At 40.9% G+C, this 13,445-nt stretch overlaps 1 protein-coding gene across 1 annotated transcript in view; it reads left to right on the top strand.

Annotated features, from left to right (window-relative positions):
- Positions 1-8,852, top strand: part of LOC134748584 (cyclin-dependent kinase-like 4) — a 51,579-nt gene extending 42,727 nt beyond the window's left edge. The window contains exons 5-9 of the mRNA XM_063683375.1: positions 4,203-4,310; positions 4,388-4,530; positions 4,790-4,885; positions 5,647-5,778; positions 8,682-8,852. Of these exons, the coding sequence (XP_063539445.1) occupies positions 4,203-4,310; positions 4,388-4,530; positions 4,790-4,885; positions 5,647-5,778; positions 8,682-8,780 (578 nt within the window). The 3' untranslated portion in view covers positions 8,781-8,852. The remainder of the gene's footprint in view (positions 1-4,202; positions 4,311-4,387; positions 4,531-4,789; positions 4,886-5,646; positions 5,779-8,681) is intronic.
- The last annotated feature ends 4,593 nt before the right edge of the window (positions 8,853-13,445 follow it).

The following is a 13,445-nucleotide window of genomic DNA, read 5'->3' as shown; positions in this document are numbered from 1 at the left end:
TAATCGGAATAGGCAGAATATAAATACCGAAACTTATTAGAACAAAGTCATGAAGTGGAGACTTCCTTGTATTAACATTTTTTTCGGGACTACCCGGATTAAAACAATTCCGGGACTTTCCTAATTGAAATGTCTGTGGTTGTACCCGTGAACATGATGCATGTAACTGCGTCGAAATATCGGGAGCTCATAAATAATACAAAAGGTAATCACGGTCTATATCCCGGTCAATATAAGTAGATTGTTAAGCGTCAAAAAAACTGATGTATCATTGAAAATATGGGAAAAATAGTAATATCTACAAGAAAATGATAAAAGTTTCTAATATGATTCTGATTCTGACGATGTTGACGACAAATAATTTTGTATTTAGATTTAAAAAATATATTTATAGAAAATTACAAAAAAAAAATTACGCCTATTCATTGTATTGGACAAAAAAGAGGAATGCATCGTTTTTTACCCTATTTGTAACGATTTTTTTATTTGTTTGGAGATCCAACAGCTGCGACATTAACATAAAAATTTTAGTAGATACAGGAAGCCAATTATAGGAATTTATTTAGTAAGTTTCCGGGACTTTAGTAAATCAAAAAAAATTGTCGGAAGGAAGTCCCCATCAATTTTTGTCTATATTCTACTAAGTTTAGGTATTTATTATACTCTGCCTATTCCGATTACTGGTCGTTGCACTACGTCTTCGACCGGTTTATAATGCTAAGTAGGTAATGGAAATAGATATACATATAGGTACATTACATATACACTATATACAGGTGTCCTTATATAGCCATTGGATAAACCCTTAAATCCCACGTAGGGTTCTCAGGAATGCTAATTTTAACGTTAATATTTTTTATCTTAGAACAAAAGATTAAAAAAAAATTCAATCAAAAGAAATCCAATAATGAACAACAAAAAGAAACAAACTGTATTAATCATTGCCAGTGCTTTTGTCAATTTGTTCGGCAATGATGAAATTTGTCGAAATTCAGAATCTTATTAGTATCATAAATAAAAAACATAATCAAAAAGGTTGAAGGTTTCATACTATTTATTAGCTCCTGAGGAGCTACTAACACAATGTCTTTGTAGTCTGTGCTAACACATACCTACACCAGTACAAATTGAACCGTGAACCGTAACGGACGCTTACAGTTTACGGTTCAATTTGTACTGGTTAATGGTTAATTGCATTAACGTTTCGGCCAACACTGACATACAGGTTGCTCCAAAGTAAAAAATCGTAATTTCTTAATTTCTTCGTAACCGCTACACCGATTGTTATGATATTTTGTATACTGGTTCTAAATACCCTAATGCACATGTACACTTCGGCTTCGTTCAATGGCTAGGGACATCCTGTATGTTATACTGGTAGTTGATTGCTGCCAAGATGTCGTTCGTGAAGGCTTGAACTAGCCCACAGAGGACCTCTTTACATTTAGGCATAGGGCACTACCAGAAGAGGCCAATTCGAAAAAAAAATACTGAGATTTGCGCGATACACCTATTTATATGTACAGTCGAAGGCAAAAATATCGATCCAGACAAATTGCTCGAAAATATGTAAACACGATTTTATTGTCTAAAGTGTAAGAGCGTACACATATTTTTGAAACTTTGGGAATGTATATATATATTTATACCCTTGACTGTATATATTTTGTTTTCATCTCGTTACTGCGTACCCTTGACTTTACCTACTTTTTAACAGTCACAAGCTAAACAACCGGCTAATAAATTATAAATGCCAAGGTCGAATGAAATTGCTAACTACTTATTTATATATACCTTTAACTTAATAGTACTTATAATTACACATCAAACTGTTGCGCAACCAATTACTGCAGTAGCATAGTGCTGGGGCCCTATTTGACATAAGGGGCATTTCATGTCAAGCGGGCAGCAAAAAAATTGTCAGGTTCTGGATTTTGTTCATAGTTGGATTAATTGGACCTATATGTGAACTAAAAAATTTGGCATCATTACTTTTTTAATATATTGCTTCGTTAAAAATTTATACGCATTTAAAAAAACTACAAAATTTGAGGAACGGATTTTTTAAAAATTATTATTGCAATTCTTTCAATGGATTTAATAATAACTAAATAGTGATTATTTGAGAATATTAGTTGATTTCCTTGAAAATTTATAAAAAAAGTTTTTTTTATCTTTTTTTCATATAAAAAAAAAGTTAAAATTTTAACCGTTTATTTTTTTATAAAGAACAAGAATTACAACATTCCTAGCTCCAATCTTATATTTTTAAGATTATATGGGCTAAGGGATATGGGGATGCAACCCCTGCTTACATTATTAAATTTTAATTAAATATTTTACATATTTATACATTTATGTTTATCAGCGCTTTTTTAACAATATCCTTAATATTACTAGGTTTCTTAATTATATCTTCAATTACATCTCTGGGAAAGCTGTTTAGAGTTTTTGGCACGTATGAGGACCAAGTCCTATTACCATATACATTATTATTCTTAGTAGTCATGAAATTAGGTTCATTGGGTAAACTGCGAAGGTTATTTTGTCTACTATATCTATTCAGCTCTCCCAAACGATGCTTGTATTCCAGGATAAGTGACGTCCTCAGAAAGTGGCGTTTTCAGAAAGTGACGTACTCAGAATGTGACGAACTCAGAATGTGACGTACAGAAAGTGACGTCCTCAGAACGTGACCTAACTCGAAAGTGACCTCTTAAGCATGTGACTAGAGTTGTGCCATGCCCGGTAACATTCCCCATTCTGTATGGGGAAATTTCTCGCTCGGTAACATTCCCCATACTAAATGGGTAATGTTACCGGGAACGGCACAACTCTACATGTGACATACCCCGCCTAAACCTAGCTATATAGGTAGTTATTCAGTTACCTCTAGCGTTTTGTTAAAACATAAACGTTTTGTTTTCAGTTCCAAGATATGGTTGATCAGAGATAGCGCTACAAGGCACGATTGAATAATACATGATTTGCTTTTATACATCGTAACCGATGAAATATTGTTTATTGCTTTAATTCCGTTACGCAAAAGTAAAAAAACCCGTAATTGCCCATTAAAGACTGCCACATAGAACTACCGCTCAGTACGGAGCGTCGCGCAGTACTTTAGAATTACTTCATGAATCTTCAAAACCAATCGAGATGCCATTATATTTTTTTTTATAGGACATTAGTACACCATAAGCTACATTACTGTGTAAAAATAAAAAATATAAAAAATGCGAAGTTGGAAAAAAAAGATATTTAATACTAACTTCCGGTTTGTTATATGAAAAAAAAGATAAAAAAAACTTTTTTTATAAATTTTCAAGGAAATCAACTAATATTCTCAAATAATCACTATTTAGTTATTATTAAATCCATTGAAAGAATTGCAATAATAATTTTTAAAAAATCCGTTCCTCAAATTTTGTAGTTTTTTAAATGCGTATAAATTTTTAACGAAGCAATATATTAAAAAAGTAATGATGCCAAATTTTTTAGTTCACATATAGGTCCAATTAATCCAACTATGAACAAAATCCAGAACCTGACAATTTTTTTGCTGCCCGCTTGACGTGAAATGCCTCTAATTAATGTCATTAACGGGTCTAACGCGATTAAATTTCATTATTTTTACCTTTTTTCCTTCGTTTCAGTGTCAGCTAGGTTGCTCATGTTTTTGAGATAAATATGTCGATGATATCACGAAACTTATTACTTGTATTATCGTATTTCAAATAAGATAATTAAGTAAATCTCAAGAAAATTCAGACAGATACACACATACACACACACGATAGCGTATCGTTAAAACAGTTAAATATGGCGTGCAGCAACCATTCCATAAAGAACTGCCCATTGCAAAGCTACCGTACCTGAGAATCTATTTATTTTGTGCATGAAATGTTATCTATTTAGATAGGTCTTCGCGTGTAGGTATATATAGGTACCATCCATTGACCTTTCTGATAGTCTGTTACGGATTTCCACTTGCTACGATCCTGAGATACCTCTTTCGCTTCTTTGACTCATAACATTCCTCATACACGCGCGCCGGTTTAGGGTGCTCTTGACCTGGCCTTTCTTCAGGATTTCCCCGATCAGAGAAAGTCCGCCGAGGTCTACCCCTTCCAACTCCCGTTTCTACCTCTCCCTTATACACATGACGTAACTAATAAAATTCTTTCCACCAACATGCACAGGCCCCGGTGAGAGCTACACGGACTACGTGGCTACACGCTGGTACAGGGCCCCAGAACTGTTGGTCGGAGACACACAATACAGCGCGCCTGTGGACGTTTGGGCTATAGGTAAAATATATTTTCATTTCTCATGGGATACTTGAAAAAGTTAACGCCTGAATATTCACACATAGCATTCTCCCCAGGCTGCGTGTTTGCTGAACTGCTGTCAAGCGAGGCGCTGTGGCCGGGCAAGAGTGACTTGGACCAGCTGTACCTGATCCGGAAGACCCTGGGGGACTTGCTGCCGAGGCACATGACCATATTCTCGCAGAACACGTTCTTTCAGGTACCTACCTACGTTCTGTCTGCTTTTATTGCCTGTTTTAGGCGTTCCTTTATTCAATTGTTTATTCAAAAGTAGTGAAAATATAATTAAGTTTATACCTTCTTATATTTAAGTTAAATTAATTAGGTATAAGTTTCTACTCATTGCAATCATTCAAAATTTTGATATAATCTTCCATTCCAGCCAACGATTAATAGTCTTTAAATAAGTTTTCGAGTCATGTGGCTCGTGAACTGTGAAAGTTTTCTATGTATTGCAGGGTATGGCGCTACCAGAACCTACTACACTAGAGCCTCTAGAATCAAAACTACCACAAAGATACGCCCACAATGAACTCGTTACAGACTTCTTAAAGGTAAAAATGAATGTGAGCCTGACATTAAAATGTCGTTTATTAGCATTTATTTTTTCGTATGGCATTGTGAGTTTTTCTACAGGTTTGTGTGGAATGAGTTGCCTCCTGAGGTATTTCCTTTGTGCTACGACATGGGATTCTTCAAGAAGCGGGTATTTAGGGTTCTCAAGGGTCGGCAATGCTTAAGTGGCTCCTGTGATGTTGCTTACGTCCATGGGCGACGATGACTGCTTCCCATCAGGCGGCTCGTCTGCTCGTTTGCTAAATATCACATTAAAAAAAAAAAAAAGGTTTTTTTTACAAAATAATGTCTAGGTTCTTCACCCATTGCCCATTGGACTGCGAACTAAGCTCTATTACCGCTATTATTGGCGCTGGCACTAAGAGTTAAGGTAAATAAATACCTTAACTCGTGCCAGTTGCACCATCCGCACTTGACAGCTGATCGACGTCACCGGGCGCGGTTTACTATGAAACTTTCCATACAATACAATTTAGCGAACTCTTTAACGATGACAAACAATTTGGTGCAACCGACCATTAGTTTCAGGAGGATAGCCTTCTGTGAGACCCAGAAGCACTTTGTTTTGTTGTAACTTCTTTAGAAGCATTATACCTCAACGGATATGTCCGTGGCTTAATGCCTATCTATGCCGACGCGATATCGCAACGGTAGGAGTTAAAGTACCTATTTGCTTATGTACCTTTCACGCTCTGAAAGACATCACTAGATGGCGCTCAAATTGTTAATGACTTTCCAGAAATGCCTGGACAAAGATCCGATGATGCGGTGGACGTGCGAGCAGCTCCTCCGGCACGCGATCTTCGAGAACTTCCTCTTCACCGTACCCAACTCCGAGCAAAGCGACTACGAGCGTCTGCGGAGGGCGCAGGTACTAACACACACTGAACAATGGATCTTATGCCTTTGCGATAAGGTTCAGAAATGCCAGGACAATCCGATGATGCGGTGGACGTGCGAGCGAGCAGCTTCACCGGCACGCCGTCTTCGAGAACTTCCTCTTCACCGTACCCAACTCCGAGCAAACCGACTACGAGCGTTTGAGACGGGCGCAGGTATTTATTAACACACTTTACTGAACATTGGGTCTCAGCTTAGATAATTGCGATAAGGTTCAGAAATGCCTGGACAATCCGATGATGCGGTGAACGTACGAGCAGCTTCACCGGCACGCCGTCCTCGAGAACTTCCTCTTCACCGTACCCAACTCCGAGCAAACCGACTACGAGCGTTTGAGACGGGCGCAGGTACTAACACACACTGAACAATGGATCTTATGCCTTTGCGATAAGGTTCAGAAATGCCAGGACAATCCGATGATGCGGTGGACGTGCGAGCGAGCAGCTTCACCGGCACGCCGTCTTGGAGAACGTCCTCTTCACCGTACCCAACTCCGAGCAAACCGACTACGAGCGTTTGAGACGGGCGCAGGTATTTATTAACACACTTTACTGAACATTGGGTCTTAGCTTAGATAATTGCGATAAGGTTCAGAAATGCCTGGACAATCCGATGATGCGGTGAACGTACGAGCAGCTTCACCGGCACGCCGTCCTCGAGAACTTCGTCTTCACCGTACCCAACTCCGAACAAACCGACTACGAGCGTTTGAGACGAGCGCAGGTACTAACACACACTGAACAATGGATCTTATGCCTTTGCGATAAGGTTCAGAAATGCCTGGACAATCCGATAATGCAGACTTGCGAGCAGCTCCTTCGGCACGCCATCTTCGAGAACTTCCTTTTCATCGTACCCAACTCCGAGCAAACCGACTACGAGCGCCTGAGACGGACGCAGGTATTTACTAACACACTTTACTGAACATTGGATATAAGATCCAATATAATAATAATATTTAGCCCCACCCCTCAATAATCCTTCGAAAAATAAACGGTCCTTCGAGCCGGATTAATTTTGTTTTTACGGTTAATACGGTTCTGAATGACTGATTACCTTTTTTAGCTCGATTTCCTGTATCCCGAAGGGACCACAGATCCATCATAATGCGAGAAAGAGAAAGTGGAGCTTACCAATGAAGTTGTGATTAATTCTTCAGCGCTTGACTTGAGGTGAATAATGGTGTAGCTATATTGGTTAGTGGGTATTTTGTAGACGTTAGAAGTAAATATTTGCTAAATTGTATATTATAGAAATTGGTTTAGCCGTAATAAGGATTATAGTTTTATTCCTGGATCTAGTGTTACTGTTAGACAAGAGTTGTATCTATTGGTAATATCTTTTCACCTCAGCAGCTCGAACAAGCCTACTTTCGTCACTCCCTGGAGTGAGGAAAGTGCGACTTTCCTCACTCCAGGGAGTGAAACAATGTAGCTTTTTAATTTAGTGAAGGCCATGAACTTCATGATTTTATTACATTTTTTTTATGGTATGGTACGGTACGGTCCGGTCCGGTCCGGTCCGGTCCGGTCCGGTCTTGTCTCGTCTCGTATCGTATCGTATCTTATCGTATCGTACATATTATAATACTTTTTTTTTCTGTTTATTCTGTGTAATTCTCACTACTGAGGTGAAAAATTATGTGTGCAACACGAGAGCAAAGTTATTTTACATCTCGTGTTTTTGAGTCCCTAGCTACGCTCAAGATTCTACCTTAGAATCACTCGCTTCGCTCGTGATTCAAATATAGAATCTTTCGCTTTCTCGGGACTCAAAATAAACACTCGCAAGAAAAACCAACTTTCCTCTCTTGTTGCACAAATAACTATTATTGTTAATTGTAACTGTAACCTTCTTTCACCAATTAACGTTCTAGACAGTAGAAGATTAGTCATAGCCACTTTGTTAATTGTTATTATAAATAACTATTTTGTCTGGTAAGCATTTACCCACTGATACATTGACCTACAAAAAGTGCATACCTAAGATACAAGTAAATGTTTACTTAGTTTAGGTAATAAACTGGTATCAAATTTCCATGAGCGACAGAAAATACAAATTCGTTCGTTATTACCTATTTTGAGTTGAATTTATGAATGTACAATCAGCAATACTATTCGCTTAGCACCGTTGCAATTACAAACTTCTATACAGGGGTGGTATCTTTTCTCTGCAGCTGACTGTACTATATAGTATTTAAGTATAAATTGTATACATATTTACCATTGTATAAAACCAATTAGCATAATTTTTAAATGAATAAATATTATCTTATCTTCTTTATGGCCTTTCTTCAACATTCGATTTAATTTTTTTTAGTCGCCCTTTCCTTCCTCTTTCCTACCTATAATATAGAAATTTGTAAGTATAGTAGGTACATATTGGTTGTAAACGTATCTACTTGATAAAAATTAGTTTAGTATTCGATTTAAAATTTAATTATCCAAGTAATTTTTAGTAGGTGCGTAAAGTCCTCTCTAGTGTTTGGCTGATAACCTACTACCTGATAACTGCGTGTCGTCTGCTGCCTAAAGGTCCTTCCAGATCCGGTGCATGAGCCGCTGATCCGCCATTTCGCGCATTAATTATTTTCGCAGTCGGTCAAAATAGCGCGTTTCCTAAATATGGACGCGCCTTATCTTTTTACAACCTTAAACCTTTCATTCCTGTGATTCAGTACTGATGTAACGTCGGAATTTCAGAAATTGCATAATTTCCACATTGAAAGTTTCCTTAATTTCCTGTAAAAAATCCTGAAAATTCCGAAAACTTTTCCAACTGCATATTTCGAAATTTCCCGCAACTGTGAACTTGAGAGCATGAGTCCTCCGTTTTGAATAAGAGTAGGTAACCAATACCATTTTGTTCCCACAGGTGCAGTCATCCCCCCTCCTCCCGCAGCTGCACGTGGAGCGCGCGGCGCCGCTGAAGGGCAAGAAGGATGATGCGCGCGCGCACCTCCCCACCATCTGACTGCAGGGGCTGCCCGCGCTACGCAAACCGTAGCTTAGGGTCTACGAGCCCTGGCCTAGCCAAGTTGGCAATAGGGAATTACACAAAACTCTGCGCAGGGGCGCCACTAGCACTAACAGTATACAAACCCCGCCTTAAAGCATCTATGCCATATTTATTTGTAACATAATGTGCGAAAACTGGTCAAAAACTGTTTACGGCATGTATAAGTTACTCTATGGTTTACGGTTTGTGCTAGTACTGCACTCTGGCGGCAGAATATTTCAGTACCTAATACACAGTTGTTGATTGAAAATGCCAATCGATCCATGGAAGCTTGTATGAAAATGTATGGAAATAGTCACGTGATTTTTCGTAGTATCTGTTATCCCGATACATTTTTTTTCGTTTGGCATTTGTCGATGTACTATTGTTATCTTGACTAGGCGCCCTGACAAGCTTATATAAACAGTGGAGGTTGCACATACATTAAAAGCTTGAGGAAGTAAATTATGAGGTCAATATGGCTCAATCCAAGTGCGGGAAATTATTATTTACCTCTACGAGAGATCCTACGCTCCCACGTAAACAAATTTTATAAAAGGTTGCACCAAAATACAGCTAAAACCACTTTTGAATGATTGTGCTGTGTGTGCACTTTGAAAATTGCTTATTCTACATGAAAAGGTGTGTATAGATCTGTCAAATACGCCCTGCAGCATCGCGAAATGCGCGAACGCAGCATACGGGATATACACGAGCAGTTTCAACAGTTAATGAGCCTATATAGAGGTGTATTTGTGGTACCGACAACAAAGTCTACTGTGTATACTGGTATTGAGATTACCAGGGATAATAATAAAAGAAGAAGTAAAAATAAGTTTCTTGCCATCATCCATTTTGCCAGACAATTTAATGAGCAAAGAATAAGAATACCTAACATCACATATCACTCTATTGGGATTTGATATGTTGAGAAAGGTGTTATGTTCAAGGCCTAAATGGCTATAATCTACACTAATAAATCAATTTAATCACAACAATTTGAGGTTTTATTTCATCCTTTAAACCACAGTTAGAAGTTATATTCATGGAGAGTCAGTGCCAGTAAAAACGGAGACACTGTGCCCGTAAGAAAGTAAAGTAAATATTTTATTTTGTAAAGGCATTTTATTTTAAGATTTAAACATTTTGGTGGTCAAAAATTGTGAGTTCAAACCTCGGTTGTGCTGTAAAGACCAAAAAAAAATCTTTCTCGAAATATATGCAAATAGATTAAAAATTCGGTCAGGATCCTTATTATCATCCACAGACACGGATTCAGGCATGAGTAGTGACTTTCTTTTCCAATAGTAACACTTACTCAGGGATCGAATACCGGTATATTTTTCATACAAATTAACCGGTATTCAATTTCGGTATCTCGGTTGTATGTCTATTTTCAATTTCATTTAGGTGATCTGATAACTCATTGTCCTTACCTAAATACCATTCTACAATATCAAAGAAATATTTCAAATGCTACGTGATATTTTGATTTTAGGTTATACCGGTAACAATCCCTGCTTTTACTGTCCATGCAATGAGGGCTATCGTTTTTTTGCTCACCAGTTGGCGCCTCTGTTGATGACTTACTTGACTTATGGTCCTATATCCCCTAGATGGGGCAGAGGGCATCCACAGTGCTCCGCCATCCCGTTCGGTCTTGAGCTTCGCGCTTCATTTCGCTCCACGTCTTGCCAATGGTCGCCGCCTCTGCGATGATCGTCCGCCGCCAGGATTGCTTAGGGCGACCACGTTTCCGCTTTCCTTGGGGATTCCAGTCTAGGGCTTGCCTCGGGATGTGATCCGGGTCCCTTCGGAGCGTGTGGCCGATCCAGTTCCACTTGCGGCGTTTGATCTGCTGGTCGATCGGAGTCTCACCGCAACGTTCCCACAGATCTACGTTGGATATTCTCTCGGGCCAGTATACACCGAGGATACGGCGAAGACAGCGGTTGATGAAGACTTGGAGCTGACGCGAGATGTTGTTAGTGACCTTCCACGTCTCACATCCGTACAGCAATACGGTTCTCACGTTGGACCGGAATATCTTGAGCTTAACTCTCCTAGTCAGTTTCCGCGATTGCCATACCGGACGGAGCTGTGCGAAGGTTGCTTTCCCCTTGGCGATTCTCGAAGCGATGTCCTCTTCGGTCCCTCCTGTTTCCGACACTACACTACCGAGGTACGTAAACTTGTGGACCTTCTCCACTCCCTCTGTGCCGATGAGCAACGGCAACGAGCTCGTCGCTCCGCACCTCATTTCCTGGGTCTTCCGGATGTTAATCTTTAGTCCCACCTCCAAAGCGTCTCGCCGTAGGTCGTCCAGTTTGGCTTGCATGTCGGCGCGCGTGTGGCTCAATAGGCATAGGTCATCGGCATAGTCCAAATCTTCCAAGACGTTGGACAGTCCCCACTCTATGCCGCGGCGCTTGCTGTTGGTGGTGTTATTCATGATGCCATCGAGGACGACAAGGAATAGGAGAGGTGAAAGGAGACACCCCTGACGAACACCCGCATGGACCGGTATGTCCTCCGAGACGAGGCCGTCGTGAGTCACCCTACAAGAATACTTCCTGTAGATGGCCTTAATCATGTTCGTGATCTTCTCGGGGACTCCAATTTCACGCAGCCGGTCCCAGATACAGCTCCATCGCAGCGTGTCGAAGGCTTTTTCGAAATCCACAAAGGTCAAGTACATTTCCCTCTGCCATTCTGATGCTTGTTCGAGTATTATGCGCAAGGTGTTGATCTGGTCCGTACACGATCGGTTGGGTCGGAATCCAGCCTGCTCTTTGCGAAGAAGAGGTTCGACGGCCCTCGACAACCTGTCCAGGATGATCTTGCAGAGCACCTTAGAAGGAATCGAGAGCAAAGTGATGCCTCACCAATTGCCACATTCACTGAGGTCTCCCTTTTTGGGCACGGTGATAAGAAGCCCTTTGTTCCAGTCGTCGGGTAACTCCTCGGCTGACCAGATGTTCCGTAGTAGGGGCGTCAGCGCGTTCGCAGCGGTAGAGACGTCAGCTTTCAGCATTTCCGCTGTGATGAAGTCGACTCCTGGGGCTTTCCCGTTCTTCAGTGATCGGATGGCCTTCACTACTTCCTCTCCTGTAGGGGGAGACACATCAATGTCCAGCCTTTGTGCGGGCGAGCTGGCGGCAGGTGTGTCTGTAATAACGGGGTCGTTCGGGACTCGGAAGATCTCCTCAAAGTGCTCCCGCCAGCGTTGAAGCTGCCCCTCTGATGTCACAATCAACTGGCCTCTCTTGTCCTTCAAGGGCTTCTTCTTCCTCCGGTTCCGGTTCCCGGCCAAGGTCTTCGTTGCCTTGTACATCTCCCTGAGATTGCCGGAGTTGGCAGCGCGTTGGGCGGAATCCGCAACAGTATCAGCCCATACTCGTCGGTCATGACGGGTACTGCGGTAAATTTTTCTGCGTATGTGTCTGTATTGCCGCCTCAGGTCTTCACGCACTACCACGTCGCTGGTTACCAGGAGTTGAAGATGGAGTTGGCGCCTTTCTTCAATGAGATTCCAGGTTTTCTGTGACATCCAGTCCTCACGTGTATATGTTTTGTGTCCAAGAACGACGGAGCTGGTCTCTGTATAGGCCATTTTAATGTGGTTCCACTCCGCGTCGACAGAAGTAAAAGAGTCCGTTTCGAGAACGGAGAAGCGATTACGCAGCTCCAGCCTAAAGGCGTTGCCTACATCTGGGTCCCGCAGCTTGTTGACCTCAAATCGTTTGCCTACCCTGGTGGTCGCGCTGGCAGCTCGTGCTACGGCTACTTTGAGCCGCACTTCGGCTACTACTAGGTGGTGATCGCTGTCAATATCTGCACCACGACGGTTGCGGACATCGAGCAGTGATGAGCGCCATTTGGAGCTGATGGCAAGGTGGTCGATTTGGTTCTTGGTGACTCCATCGGGTGAATTCCATGTGTACTTATGGTGGTCTCCATGAATGAATAAAGTGCCTCCAATGGTGAGGTCGTTGTCCTGGCAGAACTCCAAGAATCTCTCTCCGTTTTCGTTCCGGACTCCCAGCCCGTGTGTGCCCATGTGTCTTTGACAGCCGCCGTTATCAGTGCCAACTTTGGCATTTAGGTCCCCCATGACGATGACCACGGAGTAGGATGGAGATGGCAAGTGGGCGTTCCCGTCTATCCGACAGTTAGTAGCGACCGACTCACTTTATGCACAGACTATGCTCAGTTGTTGTGTAAACTTCATGCTCGAATGACATTCACGTCGTACGTACGCTCGTCTAACAAAAATTGATAATTAAATTTAAAATGCCGTATTGTGCAGTATTAAGCTGCAGAAATCACAGCGGTTTAAAAAATCTTTCACGTGGAGGTATTTCCTATCACCGGTGGTTATTTATTTAAATATAATCCGATAAATACGAAAAATCTGTTTCTATTGCATTATTTACGAATGTTCGTTAAGTAAATCTATATTTTATCAGTTAGAACTTAGAGTTCACAATCCTTTGTCACTATTCTTTACGTTTATCTGGAATATTCGCTATCCTAAATGTCAAATAACTTTGCTACTCAGATGCTGCGCAATGTCGATATTTATATCGATAAAGTTAAAGTTACGATATTTCAAGTTTATGTTTGGTAGTTCGGTAATAA

Source organism: Cydia strobilella, chromosome 16 (assembly GCF_947568885.1).
Source record: "Cydia strobilella chromosome 16, ilCydStro3.1, whole genome shotgun sequence".
Taxonomy (NCBI): domain Eukaryota; kingdom Metazoa; phylum Arthropoda; class Insecta; order Lepidoptera; family Tortricidae; genus Cydia; species Cydia strobilella.
This window is presented reverse-complemented; position numbering and strand designations above follow the sequence as displayed.